Genomic DNA, 21,379 nt, shown 5'->3' with positions numbered 1-21,379 from the left:
ACACCACATACCTTTTTGGAACTTATTCGCTTCCCTCTTTCGTCCCACTCCCTAAATTCGTTGAAATGTCCATAACCCCCCTCGTGAGCTTCATTCGAGCTGCCGAAGCTCTTGTTAAATATGACTCGTTTTTCGAACGTATAAATTCTGAGAAGCACACCGTATTTAGTCTCGAAATACACGGTTCCGAGCTTTCTTAGTTATGGACAATATTCCAAAGCACTCATCAGAAGTGTCTTGACCATCTGGCGACATCACAGAGTCCTCAACCCTCTGACAAAAATGTCGTCGAGGGTAAATACGACAGCTCCTTTCGGGCTTATCAACATTGCCTTTTGGCAATAAACCAGAAGCTAGACGAGCTAAAATCGTCCAAGTCTTCTCCATCTTGGCATGGACCAACCCCACACAACAATCCACCAACGGTTCCTAAAATTGTATCACCTTCGGAGGAACTACCACTAAGTACGTCTGCACCACCTTCCACTTGTTCGAACACAATACCTTCTGTTTCCTATATTTGTAAACAAAGTCAAACGCCTCATTTGAATACAAGCGAATCACTCGCATCTATTTCCACCCAACCACATCCACTAAGTCGTTTCACTCTTGTCAATCCTCCATCTCACAATCTCGTTTTGCCTCCTATCGACATCGAAGTCTTTAGTGGAGATTTTATTTCATGGCCCACCTTTCGAGACCTCTTTAGCACAATTTTCATCAACAATTCTCGCTTGAGTGACATTGAGATTTTATGTCACTTAGTTCAAAAAAATTAGCGGTGAGGCTCGGGAAATTGTTTCGAAATTTCCACTCACCCATCGTAGTTTTGAATTAGCTTGGAAGGCATTGGAGGATGCATATGATAATAAACGTATCCTCGTACATAATCACCTCAATCTTCTTTTTAGCCTTCCAACAATAGAAAAATAATCGATCTATGGGCTAAAAGCTCTCCAGCGCGGAATAAATAGTTGTATTTCCGCTATATCTGTTTACGACGTTGTAACGGATCATTGGGATCCAATTCTTGTTCATCTTTGCTTGCAACGTCTTCCTAAACATACAATCGCTCTGTGGGAACAAAGTGTCAAAGAGAAGTCGTCTCTTTCGACATGGAAACAATTAGATTCGTTCCTAACAGATAGAATACAAACTTTGTTGTGTCTTGAAAACTTTACTGCTATGGAATCTTCCAAAACATCATATTCGCAAAAATGTCGATCTCCGCCAAAATCATCTTCACCAATTAGTCGTCTAAATTCTACAACTAGCTCATCTAAACTGAAATCTTCGTTGAATCATGCTTGTGTGATGTGCACAAATCAAGAACATCTGATTCGACACTGTTCTCGCTTTCAAAATCTTTCATTTGAGAACAAGTTTTCGTTTGTTAAAAAACATGGCCTTTGCATTAACTGTCTCTCGAATGGACATCAAGTTAAAAAATGCAATAGCAAACACAATTGTTCTGTATGCAAAGGCAGACATCACACGCTACTTTATCGTGTCAGAAATAGTAACACTTCCTCAAGCTCGTTGCAAAAGTCTTCTCCGTTGTCGAATTCCTCATCAACTACATCCAAAACTAGTTCGATTTTAACCAATGGTAGTTCTGTCTTTAACTCGTATAACCGCCAAGTTCTGCACACAACACAAAATAGAGATGTGCTCTTGGGAACTGCGATTGTAAACGTCGTTCACAATCACAAAAATTATGCTGTTCGAGCCATAATTGGAGTTAAAACTCGTCCTGCTAATGCCACTCTTTCTGGCGTAACTTGTAATTGCACTGCAAAAGAAATTTGTTCTCTAAAGTTATCGTCTCCTAACGATCCATCTCTTATTTTACCAACAGATGCTTTAATTTTACAAACATTTCGAAAAGCCTACTGCCTTTGTCTTCCATATCGAATCTGCGTTCTAATTTGCCTCACCTCGAACTAGCGGATACTTCCGAAGACAAGCCAATAGATTTGTTATTGGGCGCAGATCTATATGCTAAAATTTTGTCGGCTGAGACACCCCACCTTGTTTTGAATTCGTTGGTGGCTCAGAAAACTATATTCGGTTATATTCTCACAGGCCCAATACCTCATAGTAAAATTATATAGCACATAGTCGATCAAAGCGAACACTTTTAACTAAATCGTAGTTTAATTGCATTTGAAAATCTCGCACATTATTTGAACATGCTCAATAGAAACTTGATTTGCGTACCTCTAGCTTGAAACACAACCCACTAACTCTAGTTTAAGTTTGCTCGCGAATTTAGTCTAACCCTGTTGCCTTGCAGATAGCGCGTCAAGGTGGGCGACTAATGTATAAGTTCGATAAATTGGTTACGCCAATGTATACGTTCGATACTTTGTTTCCCCTTCTGCAGTATCCCAATTACCCACGCTAATTTGCCGCTCTTACGAGCCCTATGGGGATATCTTCTCTGCACATCTTCCAGGAGCCGTATTCGCCTAGTTCGGATTGTAGAAGGGAGCTTGCTCTTTTCTACTCACTCTCCTGGAAGCCGTATTCGCTTAGATCAGATGCAGAGGGGCGCTTTCCAATGCTGCAGTCGTAGTTGATGTCACGGCCTTTGATCGCTATTTCGCCCTCTTGGCAACACACTTGCTATTTAACTTTCGAATGAGTCACACTCCTATTGCTTTCGTTCGTAGCTTCTCATACAAAAGGTAACTGTTTCTTGTACCAAGAGACTCACTTTTACCACCAATAAACCGAAAATATATTTGAAACTGATACACTCGTGTTTGTCTTTTATTTTCTTCTCTTTTCATCCCTGAGCTATCGACGGTCAGTGGTATCACGCCAACAGTGTTCGTTAATAAACTATGTTGATTTTTATATAAACAAATCGTGTACCACAATTCATTGATTTTATTGTACATCTAAATGGTTCCACAATTGGCGATCCTTCATTTGTTCCTCTGAAAAGCAATCCTGTGAACATTTTAATAATTTTGAACACCCAAAAGGACTACAAAACTTATGCAAAACAATTAGATGCGATTGGCTGCGATTTAAATTGTGCTTATAGATAACAGATCGATAATTTTGGAATTGCAAGTCCTGTGAAAATTCCAAAGGATACCCGCCACATACAGCGTCAATTGGCGAAAGTCTATGAATAGTGAACAAACCAATAAGATTGCCAGAAATATAATGTTGTCAAGAAACCAATACGCATCTAAGGAATATCGTTTTGTGAAAAGCTAAATTCCGTGGAAAATTCGAAGGGCAATTGGTACATGGAACATTAACTGAAGAAAATTAATGAATTGTGAGAAATCCAGTAAAACCGCAAGGAAAAGCATCCTGTGAATTAGTCATCAATACACCTATTGGAAAGATATTTGAAAGCGGATAAGGATATTTACATCATTGGAATCCGATCACCAAGCGCATCAACAATCTATCGTACGTAAGTTTGTAGAATCTGGATGCAAGAACAGTATTACTGGTTATTATACGTAATTATTACTTGGATTATAATTATTATTAGTATCATTATTGTTTCTATTTGTCCATTACATATTCATTTCCTAATTATTGTGTGAACTCCTTCTCCGAAGTATCAACTTGTTAAGGTCACCACAACAAGTAGGTCGGGATCCGAACCAAAATAATTCATCGACTAGCGATGGTACATTAGCTTCTAAGTCGAATGCAAAATCAGTGTCATCGAGTAGTTCTAGTATGACGAACCAATCGAGTGGGTTTGAGGTTTCCGCTGCCGCTTCTATAAAGCTTCCGGGGTTTTGGACAAGTTGTCCAGACGCATGGTGTATTCTTGCTGAGATGCAATTCGCAACTAAAGGGATCACTTTGGATAAAACTAAATATAAGTATGTTGTTACAGCTTTACCTCAGGAGGTGATAATGTCTGTTTTAGATGTTATTCGCAACCCGAGAAATAACAACAGGTATGAAGATTTAAAAGATGCATTAATAAAACGACATACTTTAAGCGAGAGTAAACGCATCGATAAAATTCTATCTGATTTTGAAATGGGAGATCAGATGCCATCCGAATTGTACAGATCTATGTCATTAATGGCGAGCACACAGTTTACTCGGGACGTTTTGAAAAGAATATGAATAAGAAGATTGCCAAAAATTCTTAATGTTGCATTGATGGGATCAAATATTACTGACACGAATCAGCTTATTCAGGCAGCGGATAATATTTGGGAAGTTCTACAGAGAGATGTATTACCTGCACTAGGAGTATCTGCATCGTCGGAAAAGACATTATTTCCAGACATGGGTAAAGTGGTAGAGGGTCTAGTTCAAGCTACTAGTAATATTTGCCAAGGATTTGACAAACTTTCATTGGAGGTTTCTGCAATGAAACGACAGTTTGAGGAGATGCAAGATCGATATAGAAGAAAAAGATTTGGTGGAATGATGTCACGATCGGGAAATAAAAAAAGGAATTGGCTGTATAGGTTCCATTACAGATTCGGCAAGGATGCTAGAAATTGTGAACAGCCTTGTTCGTATTATGAAAACAATGGTTCAAAAAACTAATTAGGCCCATTGTAAAAGCGACGGGCAATGGGTGCGCAGAAATATCGACACGTCGCCTCTTTGTGTACGACAAATCGAATAAATTAAATTTTTTAAAGGATAGCGGGGCTGATATAGCAATTTTGCCGGCATCGAAATTTAGAAATAACAAGAGCGTTTCAGACGTCATTTTGACAGCTACTAATGGCTCGACGATTCAGAAATATGGGAAAAAGTAGCTGAACGTGGATTTAGGATTGCGTGAGTTTCAATTCGCATTTACATTAGCAAATATATATAGGCCAATAATAGGAGCAGACTTTCTTCATAAATATGGATTATTGATAGATATCAATCAAAAATAAGGTATTGGTGGACCCTATGACAAATTTAAAAGTCTATACATGTTCACAGTTATGTACTATTCAGTTGCCGAAGATTTTTGCGGAACCGGACTATACGAAGCCAGTGAAATATTCGAATAGTTTTTCGAAAATTTTTTCTGAAAATGGATCTAGTTCGTCCAAGGAGAAAAGCAAAAATGGACCTAGCTCGTCCAATGATATTGGCAAAGATAAAGCTCGTTCGTCCAAAGGCGTATATGGAATAGAACCAAGATGCCCTGAGGTCGCCAATACTAGTATACCTGCCTTTTACAGAAGGAAGATTTTTACGGATGGCGCCACTTTGTATTTAATAATGTCAATCGATGGACCATGTGCCAAAGGACAAACGGTTGTGTGCAAATCTAGAAGATTCCTTTGAAGTCGAGTTCGGGATCGTGTCTTGTTTTGTGTGGTCGCTGAATGTATAGATTGGCAATTGTGGCAGAGCCACGCCATTTTGAATTTTTTCTTGTTTTTGTTTGATTCTTTTCAGAATCGGTGATTCCCAAAGAGTGAACGGGGGCCGGGATGTTCACGTTCGTGAAGCGCCGTTGCTTTTGGATACCTTGGCGGCGAAAGACGACGTGGCAACATTTTCTGATGGCATCTTTTTGGATGTGGCAATCCCGTTGAGAGATGTCACTCTAAACTACATGGAATTCGAGATCCTGGAAGAATGCTAAGTGATGCTAGAGACAGACATGCCTTTGCAAAGATCATGATAATATAATTGTAATATTTTAAACAAATAATTAAATGTTGTAATACATTGTCTTGAACAAATACCTCATTTACATACTGTAGGTACACTTTGTTGTGCACTTCATCGTCGGAAAAGACATTAATTCCAGACATGGGTAAAGTGGTAGAGGGTCTAGTTCAAGCTACTAGTAATATTTGCCAAGGATTTGACAAACTTTCATTGGAGGTTTCTGCAATGAAACGACAGTTTGAGGAGATGCAAGATCGATATAGAAGAAAAAGATTTGGTGGAATGATGTCACGATCGGGAAATAAAAAAAGGAATTGGCTGTATAGGTTCCATTACAGATTCGGCAAGGATGCTAGAAATTGTGAACAGCCTTGTTCGTATTATGAAAACAATGGTTCAAAAAACTAATTAGGCCCATTGTAAAAGCGACGGGCAATGGGTGCGCAGAAATATCGACACGTCGCCTCTTTGTGTACGACAAATCGAATAAATTAAATTTTTTTAAGGATAGCGGGGCTGATATATCAATTTTGCCGGCATCGAAATTTAGAAATAACAAGAGCGTTTCAGACGTCATTTTGACAGCTACTAATGGCTCGACGATTCAGAAATATGGGAAAAAGTAGCTGAACGTGGATTTAGGATTGCGTGAGTTTCAATTCGCATTTACATTAGCAAATATATATAGGCCAATAATAGGAGCAGACTTTCTTCATAAATATGGATTATTGATAGATATCAATCAAAAATAAGGTATTGGTGGACCCTATGACAAATTTAAAAGTCTATACATGTTCACAGTTATGTACTATTCAGTTGCCGAAGATTTTTGCGGAACCGGACTATACGAAGCCAGTGAAATATTCGAATAGTTTTTCGAAAATTTTTTCTGAAAATGGATCTAGTTCGTCCAAGGAGAAAAGCAAAAATGGACCTAGCTCGTCCAATGATATTGGCAAAGATAAAGCTCGTTCGTCCAAAGGCGTATATGGAATAGAACCAAGATGCCCTGAGGTCGCCAATACTAGTATACCTGCCTTTTACAGAAGGAAGATTTTTACGGATGGCGCCACTTTGTATTTAATAATGTCAATCGATGGACCATGTGCCAAAGGACAAACGGTTGTGTGCAAATCTAGAAGATTCCTTTGAAGTCGAGTTCGGGATCGTGTCTTGTTTTGTGTGGTCGCTGAATGTATAGATTGGCAATTGTGGCAGAGCCACGCCATTTTGAATTTTTTCTTGTTTTTGTTTGATTCTTTTCAGAATCGGTGATTCCCAAAGAGTGAACGGGGGCCGGGATGTTCACGTTCGTGAAGCGCCGTTGCTTTTGGATACCTTGGCGGCGAAAGACGACGTGGCAACATTTTCTGATGGCATCTTTTTGGATGTGGCAATCCCGTTGAGAGATGTCACTCTAAACTACATGGAATTCGAGATTCTGGAAGAATGCTAAGTGATGCTAGAGACAGACATGCCTTTGCAAAGATCATGATAATATAATTGTAATATTTTAAACAAATAATTAAATGTTGTAATACATTGTATTGAACAAATACCTCATTTACATACTGTAGGTACACTTTGTTGTGCAATTCAAAATAATTTATTTCATGTCATAGTATGCATTGTTAAAACTATTATAATTTTTCATTTTGGGAAATCAAAATATGTATTCATACTTTTTCATTCCAATTGTGTTCGTTAATAAACTATGTTGATTTTTATATAAACAAATCGTGTACCACAATTCATTGATTTTATTGTACATCAAAATGGTTTCACAATTGGCGATCCTGCATTTGTTCCTCTGAAAAGCTATCCTGTGAAAATTTTAATAATTTTGAACACCCAAAAGGACTACAAAACTTATGCAAAACAATTAGATGCGATTGGCTGCGACTTAAGTTGTGCTTATAGATAACAGATCGATAATTTTGGAATTGCAAGTCCTGTGAAAATTCCAAAGGATACCCGCCACATACAGCGTCATTTGGCGAAAGTCTATGAATAGTGAAAAAACCAATAAGATTGCAAGAAATATAATCTTGTGAAGAAACCAATACGCATCTAAGGAATATCGTTTTGTGAAAAGCTAAATTCCGTGGAAAATTCGAAGGGCAATTGGTACATGGAACATTAAATGAAGAAAGTTAATGAATTGTGAGAAATCCAGTAAAACCGCAAGGAAAAGCATCCTGTGAATTAGTCATCAATAAACCTATTGGAAAGATATTTGAAAGCGGATAAGGATATTTACATCATTGGAATCCGATCACCAAGCGCATCAACAATCTATCGTACGTAAGTTTGTAGAATCTGGAGGCAAGCACAGTATTACTGGTTACCATACGTAATTATTACCTGGATTATAATTATTATTAGTATCATTATTGTTTCTATTTGTCCATTACATATTCATTTCCTAATTATTGTGTGAACTCCTTCTCCGAAGTATCAACATGTTAAGGTCACCACAACAAGTAGGTCGGGATCCGAACCAAAATAATTCATCGACTAGCGATGGTACATTAGCTTCTAAGTCGAATGCAAAATCAGTGTCATCGAGTAGTTCTAGTATGACGAACCAATCGAGTGCGTTTGAGGTTTCCGCTGCCGCTTCTATAAAGCTTCCGGGGTTTTGGACAAGTTGTCCAGAGGGATGGTGTATTCATGCTGAGATGCAATTCGCAACTAAAGGGATCACTTTGGATAAAACTGAATATGAGTATGTTGTTACAGCTTTACCTCAGGAGGTGATAATGTCTGTTTTAGATGTTATTCGCAACCCGAGAAATAACAACAGCTATGACAATTTAAAAGATGCATTAATAAAACGCCATACTTTAAGCGAGAGTAAACGCATCAATAAAATTCTATCAGAAGCCATCCGAATTGTACAGATCTATGTCATTAATGGCGAGCACACAGTTTAGTCGGGACGTTTTGAAAAGAATATGGATAAGAAGATTGCCAAAAAATCTTAATGTTGCATTGATGGGATCAAATATTACTGACACGAATCAGCTTATTCAGGCAGCGGATAATATTTGGGAAGTTCTACAGAGAGATGTATTATCTGCACTAGGAGTATCTGCATCGTCGGAAAAGACATTAATTCCAGACATGGGTAAAGTGGTAGAGGGTCTAGTTCAAGCTACTAGTAATATTTGCCAAGGATTTGACAAACTTTCATTTGAGGTTTCTGCAATGAAAAGACAGTTTGAGGAGATGCAAGATCGAGATAGAAGAGAAAGATTTGTTGGAATGATGTCACGATCGGGAAATAAAAAAAGGAATTGGCTGTATAGGTTCCATTACAGATTCGGCAAGGATGCTAGAAATTGTGAACAGCCTTGTTCGTATTATGAAAACAATGGTTCAAAAAACTAATTAGGCCCATGTTAAAAGCGACGGGCAATGGGTGCGCAAAAATATCGACACGTCGCCTCTTTGTGTACGACAAATCGAATAAATTAAATTTTTTAGTGGATAGCGGGGCTGATATATCAATTTTGCCGGCATCGAAATTTAGAAATGACAAGAGAGTTTCAGACGTCTACTAATGTTTCGACGATTCAGAAATATGGGAAAAAGTTGCTGAACGTGGATTTAGGATTGCGTCGTGAGTTTCAGTTCGCATTTACATTAGCAAATATAAATAGGCCAATAATAGGAGCAGACTTTCTTCATAAATATGGATTATTGATAGATATCAAAAATAAGGTATTGGTGGACCCTATGACAAATTTAAAAGTCCATACATGTTCACAGTTATGTACTATTCAGTTGCCGAAGATTTTTGCGGAACCGGACAATACGAAGCCAGTGAAACATTCGACTGTACATAGAATAGTGACTAACGGAGCATTGCCCTATACAAAGCCTAGGCGGTTGGATCCTATGAAACATAAAGTGGCTAAGTCAGAATTTGAATATTTGGTCAAATGCGGTATTTGCAGGCCCACTGCTTCGAGCGTAGCTTCTGCTCTGCATCTAGTTCCCAAGAAGGACCCAGATGATTGGCGACCTTGTGGAGATTTTAGGCAGTTAAACGCTGTGACATTCCCTGATAGGTATCCCGTACCACGCATACACGATCTAAATATGAACATGAAGGGAAAACGAGTTTTTTTCAAAGTTGGATTTAGTTCGAGCTTATCATCAGATCCCAATGGCGCCAGAAGATGTGCACAAGACAGCGATTACCACCCCCTTCGGTATGCTTGAATTTGTCCGAATGCCTTTCGGGCTGAGGAAATCATCTCAAACCTTTCAGCGTTTTATTAACTAGGTATTTAGAGGACTGGACTTCGTATTTGAATATATTGACGACGTATTGTTCTTAGTGAAAATGAAGAGGAGTATTTAAGACACCTCGATGCGGTATTTACTAGGCTACAAGAATATGGATTGAACATTAAGCCAGGAAAGTGCACATTCGGGGCAACAAATGTTGATTTTCTGGGACATAATACTTCAGAGGAAGGAATTAGACCACCAGAGGATAAAATCTCCGCTATACGAGAAACCAAATACAGTAAAGCTAATGCAAAAATTCATGGGTATGGTCAATTATTATCATAGGTATTTTCCCGGACATGCAAAGATATCTGGCCCTATACATGATATGATAAATCGCTCCTTGAGTAAAAAGAAGAAAATGATTGTGTGGGATGACAGAGCTGAAAAGGCTTTCGTCGACATTAAAACAGCTTTCGCATCTCGCATTATGTTGAGTCATTTTGATGGTAACGCCAAATTACTTTGACGGTCGATGCATCATGTACTGCAATAGAAGGTGTGTTGCAACAGGTACGTGGTTGCGTAACAGAGCCCTTAGCATTCTTTTCAAGAAAGTTAACCGATACCGAAGCAAAATATAGTGCCTTTGATCGTGAGTTACTACCGATTCATGACAATATAAAGCACTTTCGTTAAATGCTCGCAGTTTATATTGATCACAAGCCGCTGATACGTGCTATGGAGTCGAAGACAGATCCGACAACACTATGCAACACTGAAAATGCAAACAACTTCTAGTATGGATTTTTGGAAAGAACATATATAGACTACAAAAAACCTAGTTGGGTTTTGTCCTGTCAGATCCAGTTCGAAATTTGTGGCCTTTATTTCAGAAACGAATAGGAATTTGGCCTAGCTGTCTTTAGCAATATTGTAGCCCTAAACTAGTAGAACTTATCTGTTGAAAACACCACACAAGAAAAACTTCATATACAGCATCAAAATCGATAAAATAAGGAAAATTTTACATAATTTCTGGAATTTTGGTTGGTATCAGCGAAACTATTGGGAGTTGAACCAAGTAACCTTTTGCAAAAATCATCCAAATAATGTTCTCAGCTATTCTTCAGAATATTCTGAAACTCTAAAATGCTTATTTCATATTGTTTCAGCGGTATTTGGTATCATATATTTTACAACAGTCATTTCAAACACCTTTCACACGAACACTTTATTTTCGCATTTGGGATTTCACGACATTACTGACATATTTATTAAATCGTCGTTGAAAAATATACTAAAAACCACGTGAAAGAGGCATTTCACAACAATGACATGTTCTGAAGAGTTGTGTATCACATTTTAGAGAACATTTTTTTAAAGAAAACATTAAGAAAAAATTAACAATTTTGGAGATATGATGCGAAATGTATACAAATTTGGGAATTTTTAGATATATTTTGAAATTTAAGACAATAAATGTAGTCTTTCGAGTTAACTATTTCTCCAGATATTTTATTCTTGTCCTCATCTACAAATTTGCTTCAGAGGTCAGAAGTAGATTCGCATTGGTTTCAGAGATATAGCCCCGAATTTCTTTAAAAATGCAATATTTAACCATTTCTAGATGGGGCTATAAAATCCGAGCTGGATCTGAGACAACAAAACCCAACTAGGGGATCTTGTCATTTGTGTCTGTACATTCAAAAAATCTTCGGTTCGAGTTGTTTGAACAAGATCACCTTAAAAATGTTGCACAGTGCAATTAGAGTACATTTCGCAATTTACAAATGACATCGAATACGTCCGGGGGACTTCCAACGTAGTAGCTGACACGCTTTCAAGGTCATTTGAGGTAAATGCCTTGAATAGCTCGGATTTGAATTTAAAGTTATTGTATACAGAGCAGCAAAAAAAAAAAGAGGTATTATTGGCCAGGCATGACTAGGAAATAAATATTTGGGCGAGAAATTGTATTGGTTGTCAGAAGTCGAAAATCACTAGGCACACAAAGTCCCCGGTGAAGAAAATAGATATTCCGAAGGGCGGGTTTGAGCATATACACGTTGATATTGTAGGTCCATTGCCACCATCACGCGGACATCGATATCTATTGACTGTCATTGATCGGTGCACACGTTGGCCAGAAGCATATCCACTTAGGGATATTACGGATGAAACCGTTGTTCGGGATTTATTTTCTAAATACGTATCACGCTTTGGGGTTCCTCTCACTATAGCAACTGACAGAGGAACGCAGTTCACATCTAAGATGTTTACGGAATTAACCAGGTTACTCGGCAGTCACAGAATTACAACTTCTGCATATCACCCTCAAGCAAATGTCATGGTTGATCGGTTTCATAGGCAACTTAACGCTGCGATTATGCAAGCAATCGGCAAACAAATTGGTTCGATGTGCTTCCAATGGTTTTGTTAGGAATTATGTGTACTTTAAAGGAGGATTTAGGCCATAGTCCTGCTCAGATGGTGTATGGACAGGACGTACGTTTACCAAGTACGGTCGATTACAACTCTGAATTTGTGGATAAGTTGAAGGGATATTTCAAAGATATTCGATCTGGTTTATAGCATCATAACGACACAACTAAGGGAGTATATATGTATATCCAAAGATCTTTTTAGTTGGAAATATGCATTTGTGCATATCGGACGGAAATATTAGAACTATCGACGAAAATATTAGAACTATTTCGATAGATAGAATTAAACCTGCATTTGTCGAGACTACCAAATCCCAGAATAATGATAAAATGGTGAAGCGAGTTACTTTTAATTTGTTAGGCATTGATGCTTCAGGAGGGGGAGTGATGTAGGTTCACTTTGTTGTGCACTTCAAAATACAGTTGAACTTGAATTATCCGTGAATCGATTATCCGGGAACCTCTATTATCCGTGATAGAAAAGAAATGTTGGACTTTTTCCCATTTCTTCTATTTTTCTTTATAATCTTCATTGCCCGGGAGTAAAAACGCACTTTCCAATTAATCTGATTATGCAAACAAAAGGTAAACAAACGAAAACTGGAAATTCTCCCGTATTACACAATTTGTGTATTATGGTATGACAAAAACCATGGGACAATGTCAATTCAGATGAATCTGATGATGAGAATATTATGTATCCTTTTAAAATTTGGTGGATTACCGTAACAAATTTAATAAAAATTGCAGATTTTCATATTATTGTACAATATAATGTAATTTTTACTTAAAAATGTGTTCAAAAACTGCATAAAAGCAATGCCTCCATAATAATATAATTTTTCATTATTTTTCATTCCAATTGTGTTCGTTAATAAACCATGTTTATTTTTATATAAACAAATCGTGTACCACAATTCATTGATTTTATTGTACATCAAAATGGTTCCACAATACATATATTCATATATTACGCCTTTTCTTTAACCTGCCTGATGTGATTTTTTAAAGGCAACTATTAATCACCAAAACGTTAACTTATATCTCCTATCTTATGGGGGAGGGTATAAAAAGAAATAAACTATAAATTTATTACCTACCAATTTGCGATATGTGATCAGTAGCAACGTCAACACTCTCCGCGGAATTATTAAATGTCCACGTGAATTCTACTTCTTGAGGATTGGCGTCAACCGTACATTTAATTTTTACATCTTCATGTTTCGCAGCTCCATATATAATGCTTTGGTTAGAGGTGCAGGTAGGGGCATCTGAAAATATTTTAAATATAATATTGGATAAGCATCATGTTGTTTTTAATAGTTTTTTAATAACAGATAACTCAACTGCGTTAAAGATTGTCAATAGTACACTCATAGCTTTATTTGCGTTAATAAACAAAGCTACAAAAGTCGACCAAAAAGCAGAGGTTCTTATGCACGAATTCGGTTTTGTTGGAGTCCATCTAAGCAGAAAATACCTATTGTCTTTCCATTCGTAAAGTAATTTTACGAAGGAAACTCGACAAGTTTCTGGCCTAGACAGCACGCCATGTTGCCAGACGCCATTTTTTGGAAAGTTTGACAGTTTTTAGCTTCAACGTACTCAGTACAGTTTGACATACAACCATGTGCTGTGTTGTTTACAGTGACTTGAAAAAAAAAATCACATTGAAAAAAAATTAAATTTAATTGTGAACATTTTCGTCCAATTATTTTCACAAAATTCGAAGTGGATAATCACGGCAAGAGTGCATCGATCAAATTTAAACTTTGTATGTCGATAAAGGACCATCCTATAGCTCTATGAAAAACTGGTTTAATGAATTCAATCATGGCCGACACTCGCTAAACACAAAGGTAGTGAGGGACGTCCAAAGACGGCCGTTATGCCAGAAAAAAATTAGGACGTTCGTGAACGGACAATGCAAGATCGCCATGTTAAATACCGTAAGATAAAGTCAACCTTTGGCATTTATTCCAGCCGAAAAATGATGTAAAAGCGATCATAAACAATGTGTTGGAGGTGCCTCAATCGAAGTGGGAAAAAGCGCTTCGACAATTGGTTTGAGCGCATTAAAATTTGTATGTTGGAGACTTCTTAAGAAAACAATAAAACTTTTTTTATGGAAAAAAATATGCACTTTCATTGTTAGTCCGCAAACTTTTCTAGTTCCCCTCGTATAAAGGTAACAATATAGAAAAATTACTTTCTTGGATTTTCAACTTTAAACGGGCATAACTTCAACATTTCAAAACGCATTTTTATTACGTTTTCTTTTGTTGAAAGGGTAGAATGTTACCTTTCAAACATGTAATATATTTTAAAAATCGGTTAAGAAATGACTGGGTTACAATGGTTGAAATGTGAAAACACACATAAAAAACGGAAAAAATGGGGCCATTTTTCTCTATAGTTACCGTTATAAAATAACTTTGCGAAGTGATCTTTAAAAACCGTAGGTATTTTCGTCTTCCATGGACTCCAAAAAACAGATTGGTGCATGAGAACTCGAACGTAATTAATTCCGACGAAATTTAACGCAAATTGAAACACTTTTTCCATAGTGTGGGAAATTTTTTTAATAAGTTAGAAACATGTTTTACTTTTTTTTTTAATTTGGTAATACCAAATTTTGGAATTGTAAAATTATAAATCAAATTAGTAACGCAAACAGAAAGATAATTTTATATTTGTTTTTTAACTTAAACCAAAAGCAAATCCGACCGCTCTCGAGGAGGTTATAAGTGGAGTAACCACCCCTTGAGAAGGCGGTAAATTGAAGCTGGTGAGGAAGGAGAACGTACCTCACCTGACTAAATTGGCAGTCTTCGTAAAAGGTTATGGCTGCAAGTTGGAGACAGAGCGCATGCTCGAAGTCTTTGAAAAACAAAATGAGACTTTGGAAGTGAAGAGGTGGGAAGTCTTCCACAGGGAGGAGAAAGAAGATGGCAATCTCCTTGTGGTGGGAATTGACGACCTCTCACTAGCCAGTCTCTCAAAGACGAAGGGCAGGGCGTTCTATATCTGCAACGCAGTCACCTTCAAGACTGGGAGGGCAAGAGTCGGAGAGGAGGAAGATGCCCAACCACCTAGCCGGGAGAAAAACCTACCGAGCGAAGACACAGAGGGAGACGAACCCATCAGCGCCTCCCAAGAAAACCGTCTACTGGACGACCAATGATTGAGGTCATCCAGATCAACCTCCATCGGAGCGAAACGGCAACTCATGCGCTGATGGAGAAAATGAACAAAGGTAATATACATATAGGTCTAATCCAGGAACCTTGGACAGTGAAGAACAAGGTCTCTGGATTGAACCATATAAATTATAAACTTTTCTACGCTAGTACAGGTACCCGCCCGAGCACCTGTATTATAGTCCATAAAAATTTATGCTTTCTTTTCTCTCCAGAGTTGTCATCGACGGACGCCACGGTATTGAAGCAAGGGAATGGTAATATATACCTAGCGTCTATATACCTACCGTTCGACTCCCCGACATTACCACCTACGTCGGAATTGCAGCAGCTGGTGAGCAAAATCAAGCAAACAGGTAACGAAGTACTAGTAGGTAGCGATGCTAACTCACACCACATTTCGTGGGGTAGTACTAACACTAACAAAAGGGGTCAAGCCCTTCTAGATTATTTGAATACTAACGACCTAATAACTCTTAACGTAGGAAATAAACCTACTTTTGTTAACAGAATTAGGGAGGAAGTACTAGATATAACAATATCTTCAGAAAACTTAACAAACGAGGTACATGACTGGAGGGTCTCAGATGATCACTCCTTCTCTGACCACAGGTATATTAGTTCAAAATATCAAGGCCACCGCCAAACCCGATAACATTCCGTAACAAATCCAAAACAAACTGGACCAAGTTCGGAATTAAATTAAGGTACAGACTAGGGCAAGGAGAAGATGAGGAATGCCTAAGTAAAGCGGACATTGACAGTAAAGTAAACAAATTAGCCGAAGCCCTGGTAAAGTCTTTCGAGGATGACAGGGGAAATTCGTAACAAAGGCAAAGAGGTCCGTAGACTTTACAATAGGGCAAAACGAAAAAAATTAGCTGTATTCTGGGACAACTACAAATAAAAACTAAAGGAATACAACAAACTGACAAGGAACGCCAAACGCAACTCCTGGAAACTTTTCTGCGAACAGGTAGATAGCGTAAACGACGTATCAAAAATTAAAAAGTTTCTATCCAAAACCCATCTTATCGCCCGATAAGTTTAACATCTTTTTTACTCAAGACAATGGAACGGACAGTCGATAACATGATCAAGAGCAAAATCCCCAACGACATGTTGAAATATAAACAACATGCATACGTGAAAAGTAGATCAGTGGATACCGCATTACATGAGGTAGTACACCACATAGAGAGGACCTTCGAAATGAAGATGTACACACTCGCAGTTTGCATCGACATAGAAGGTGCTTTCAACAACGTCAGCACGGAAACGCTGATCCACTCCTTAGACGAATTTCGTGTAGACAGAACGCTGAGGAACTGGATACCCGACATGCTAAGGAACAGATGGATAACCTGCGCGCTACATGACGTAACAACAAGAGACAAAGTAGGGCAGGGAACGCCACAGGGGGGATTTTATCGCCGCTTCTGTGGGTCACTACCATAAATAGTCTACTAAGGTCCTTAACCAAGGGGCGATTTGAACCAGTCTGTTATGCAGACGACGTTATAAAACTTCTAAGGGGAAAGAATCCAAATCTACTTTGCAGGAGAGCCGAAGAGGCTCTAAATATAGCTTACAACTGGGCTAGACCAAGAGGTCTAAATGTTAACCCGGAAAAAAAACAGAGTTATGTCTTTTCACTAGGAAAACGAAATTGGGCTCCGTAGAGGAACCAGTTTTCCTGAATAAGACATTAACTATATCTCCAACAGTTAAATATCTGAGGGTAATCCTAGATAGGAAACTCAAATGGAAAGACCATATCCAGGAAAGGGCTGCCAAAGCACACAGGTGTTGGTCAACTTGTAGAAGGGCTATAGGCTCAAAATGGGGTTTTAATCCTAGAATGATACACTGGCTATACAGAAGCGTAATAAGACCGATTCTTACTTACGCATATGTTGTATGGTGGACAGCTATGGACAAAAAGTACAATGTGGAAACATTGCAAAAAGTCCAAAGAATGTGTTGCCTAGGCATTAGCGGGGCGATGAAGACTACACCAACTAGGGCTTTAGAGACAATTCTATTTGTCCACCCGATAGAAATACAGGTAAGGTATGAAGCAGCCATCGCGGATATAAGACTGAAAGCGATGAGCGAGTGGATCGAAAGAGACCACCAAACATACCACCAATGCATATTACGGTTCACAACGGGTGAATCTATAAATCAAATAGTATCGGACCGGATACCAGAATCAAGTGAAGTAGCTTTGTGTGAAGTTCTAATACCGGACAGAGATATGTGGATCGATGGAACCCTTGCACAGATTCCCGCTGGAAGCTGCGGGTTTACGGACGGGGCTGTGTTAGGGGGGAGAACGGGACTGGGTCTTTATATCGTAGACACGGAAACGAGGATCTCCCTTCGTCTGCCGGATCATAACACGATCCTCCAGGCCGAAATCCGAGCGATCACAGAATGTCTGAACTGGTTTAAAACAAATACAAGGCCACTCACAGTTAACATCCTGACGGATAGTAAAGCAGCAATTAGAGCTATAACAAGTAAGGCAACAATATCGAAAACTGTCTTAGAGTGTAAAAACGCAATTAACGACTATTCCCATTATGGCTCGGTAAACATTATATGGGTACCAGGACACATAGGGATTACGGGAAACGAAGCAGCAAACTCCTTAGCAAAACAAGCCAGGGAGCTACCTACAGTAAGTCTAGACAATGCCAAACCTTTAAAGGCGGCGCGTATAGAACTAAAAGCTTGGGCAAAGAATGCTCATGTATCCCTATGGAATAACCAGGAAAAGGGAAAAACTACAAAAATCCTATGGGGAAACCCAGACCAGTACAAAACAAGTGACCTCCTAGTGATGAGTAAAAAGGATATCAGGACTACAAGCGCATATGCACAGGATAGGCTGTGCAGAGAATAGTGAATGCAGGGCATGTGGCGAAGACAACGAAACGTTGGAACACTATCTCTGCCACTGTCAGGCTTTCACAAACTTGAGAACTCAACTAATGGGAAACGACATAATTACAGGACTCGACCATATCAAGGACATCGGGTTCAAAAACTTGAGGGACTACGTCAATCGGACGGAACTCCTAAACTAACAACTTCCAGGACACATAAAATTAGAGCGCACAACAGGCCTCTTCTGGCTTCAGTGTATGCCCTTTCTTTTTAAGGACATGTGGTGATCTTGAATCACCCCTCTTTTCAACCTAACCTAACCTAAATCGAAACAATGGAAATCGAGGCAATGCGAATGATCCCAGCCAAAAATGCAAACAACAACAAGTAAGAGATGGCTGTAGTCGGACGGGGCCAAACATGCTATACTCTACAACACTAGTCCTGTAGTGGGATTCTCTTACGTATTTTTGGTTACCGACAAAAATCGATAAAATTAAAATGGTTACAGCTTCGGAAATTAACGAAAATTGTCCGTAAGTTAGCAACCAAAATAAAGTTGTCACTAAGTCCTACCGATAGGAACTGTGTTGCTAACTTTTATTTGTACTTTTCATTCACAATTTTGCGTATTAATTTTACCGATATTTGTCGGTAACCAAAAAATACGTTAGAGAATCCCACTATTGGGCATTAGTTTTCAATAGAAATTATTTTACAGAACGGAATTTACTTTTTATATTATTGTAATTTTTATTGGAAAAAAACAAAAAGCATTTAAACTTTAGGTGATTTTTGTGAATTGACCAAAAAAGAGGCAAATATCATAATTATGCCGTATATAAAATACAGTTTGTTAACTCTGTTTTCTCATTCCATAGCCTTGTAACACATCATAATTCATTGGTAAATACGTCTCGTAGAAGCTCCTTTGTACTTTTTGTGTTTGAGTACACAGAAAGACCGGAAACTTGGTGGTATACTGATTTTCCGGTTTAGGCATTCAGAACTAACTCCATTTCACCAAGTTTCTGATGTACATCAAGTTTTGAAGGTACATCAAGTCGCAAATTGAACTGGATTATGGTTACGTAAATAAGCGGATGGTTTGTGATGTGTTACAAGGCAATGAGAAGCTTTGACATTATGATCTTTTGGAATGAAAACGTATATTTTTTATTTTCTAAATGTCATTCAGGTCTCGGTGACCAATTTCAAGAAAATTAAAAATTTAGTCGTCATTTTTCAGAAGATTCTTCTAACTTTCCTCCAAGCCTTTGGTTTCGTCCGGTTTATGAGTTTCAAAACATAAGCAAAATTTTCTTTTAATTTCTAAAGTTGTTATAATGATATATAACATTTTTCTCTTTTCTAGGACAGAGTTTTTCCTTAGCGGTAAATTTTAATAATTTGCTATAAAATATAATATTTTTACAAGTATTAATGTTTACGGCACTAAAGTTTGCTGGGGCAAATGTCCGCAATGTGGTGGAGTTGCCTTTCCTTACCGGCTGTTGCGTTTTCTTACCAGCTATATGTCCCTTCAGCCGATTCCACCGATGATTCTTGCAAATGGCTTCAAATGCCTTTATTCAGGAAATTCAGTTGATTGGGTGGTGATGTAGTATGGTCTCTTGTTTCGATCAAGGCACAGGAGGATAAGATAACGAGTTGGCTTGTTCCGTAGGTTTCAAAAATATTATTAATAGAAAGAAGTTTATTTTCTTTTTTTCTCCGACACTTTCTTCACGAAAGTTTGCAATAAGGATGACATTTACGACATACAACGAAGCCTATTACATTTCATAAGTACCGCCGTCAGCACTGCCCGTCACGTTTGGGATTATAATCAATAGGGTTCGCCGAAAACGCCCGTCGCCATACCGCCACCCATTTCATATTATGGTAAATTTTCTGATAGTAAATAATGACACTCTACGTTTACGACTAAAATTCAAGGGTAACTGTCTGCTTGAATTCATTCAATTTAGCATTAACCCGAGCTTCACAAAATATAGATTTTAAAGTCCAACCTTGCCGCAACGATATTCTTGTACAAATGGAGTAAAGTTAGAATTATTTATTTTTATTTATTTTATTTATTTACTTGAACACCTGCACAACAAGATAAAACTTATAATTACAGTACAGGTTTACTATTTACTATTTAATAATTATCTTATTTTAATACTATAATATTACAAAGTTAATTTAAAAGCATAAGTGAACATTATTAAATCTATAAATTTTAATTTAACAATTTATAGATTTAATAATGTTCACTTATGCTTTTAAATAAACTTTGTAATATTATAGTTGTCAAGCTACGCCACTGATCAAACAGCAGCAATACTAAGAACACACGCACAAAGCAGAGCCAAAAAAAATAGCCAGCAGTCGTCATAAAACGCATCAATATGTTTGTCAGTGCGTTTACCCATTTAGATGCGTTTGTACGTATGTGCTTCGCCCAAGCCAAACCAGCACTTGACGAACAAGAATAAATATGTAATGCAGTGTGTGTATGCATTACATACATTGATCCAGACACCAGTCAATATGTAGCTCAGTGTGTGTATGCACTTACATACTTTTTTATTCGCACTGGCTAGGCATCAATATGTATGGCTTAACAAAAGAAATTTATGTAGCGAGATGTGTGTATGGCTTAATGTAAATTACAAAACCATAAATGTAAATATGTATATTTTTGTATTTTTATGATGTTTAATGATCATTAGAAATTGCATTTGCTTTTTGGAATTCCCTTTTTTGCAATTTAAGATCATTTTGTATTTTTAGTTGGCATAGCAACAGCAAATAAAGAACATCAAATTTTGGAAGCAGAATTCGCTGCTAGTTGTTTCATTTTTGCTAGTTGGTATTTTTTCGCATCATCTTATAAAAAAGCTTATAAGATCGAACATTGGTGACCCCGACGTGATACTTTAAGGAAAATAGTATCACAAT

At 37.8% G+C, this 21,379-nt stretch overlaps 1 protein-coding gene across 5 annotated transcripts in view; it reads right to left on the bottom strand.

The window, feature by feature from the left end:
- The window catches only part of side-VII (sidestep VII transmembrane protein), a 1,783,907-nt gene that overhangs the window by 537,388 nt on the left and 1,225,140 nt on the right, over positions 1-21,379 (bottom strand). For all 5 annotated transcript variants that reach the window (XM_073992696.1, XM_073992713.1, XM_073992706.1 and 2 more), the window contains one exon: positions 13,415-13,585. In XM_073992696.1, the coding sequence (XP_073848797.1) occupies positions 13,415-13,585 (171 nt within the window). The remainder of the gene's footprint in view (positions 1-13,414; positions 13,586-21,379) is intronic.

This window comes from Musca autumnalis, unplaced genomic scaffold, assembly GCF_047663935.1.
Source record: "Musca autumnalis isolate F117 unplaced genomic scaffold, ASM4766393v1 scaffold_1, whole genome shotgun sequence".
In the NCBI taxonomy this organism is placed as follows: Eukaryota; Metazoa; Arthropoda; class Insecta; order Diptera; family Muscidae; genus Musca; species Musca autumnalis.
This window is presented reverse-complemented; position numbering and strand designations above follow the sequence as displayed.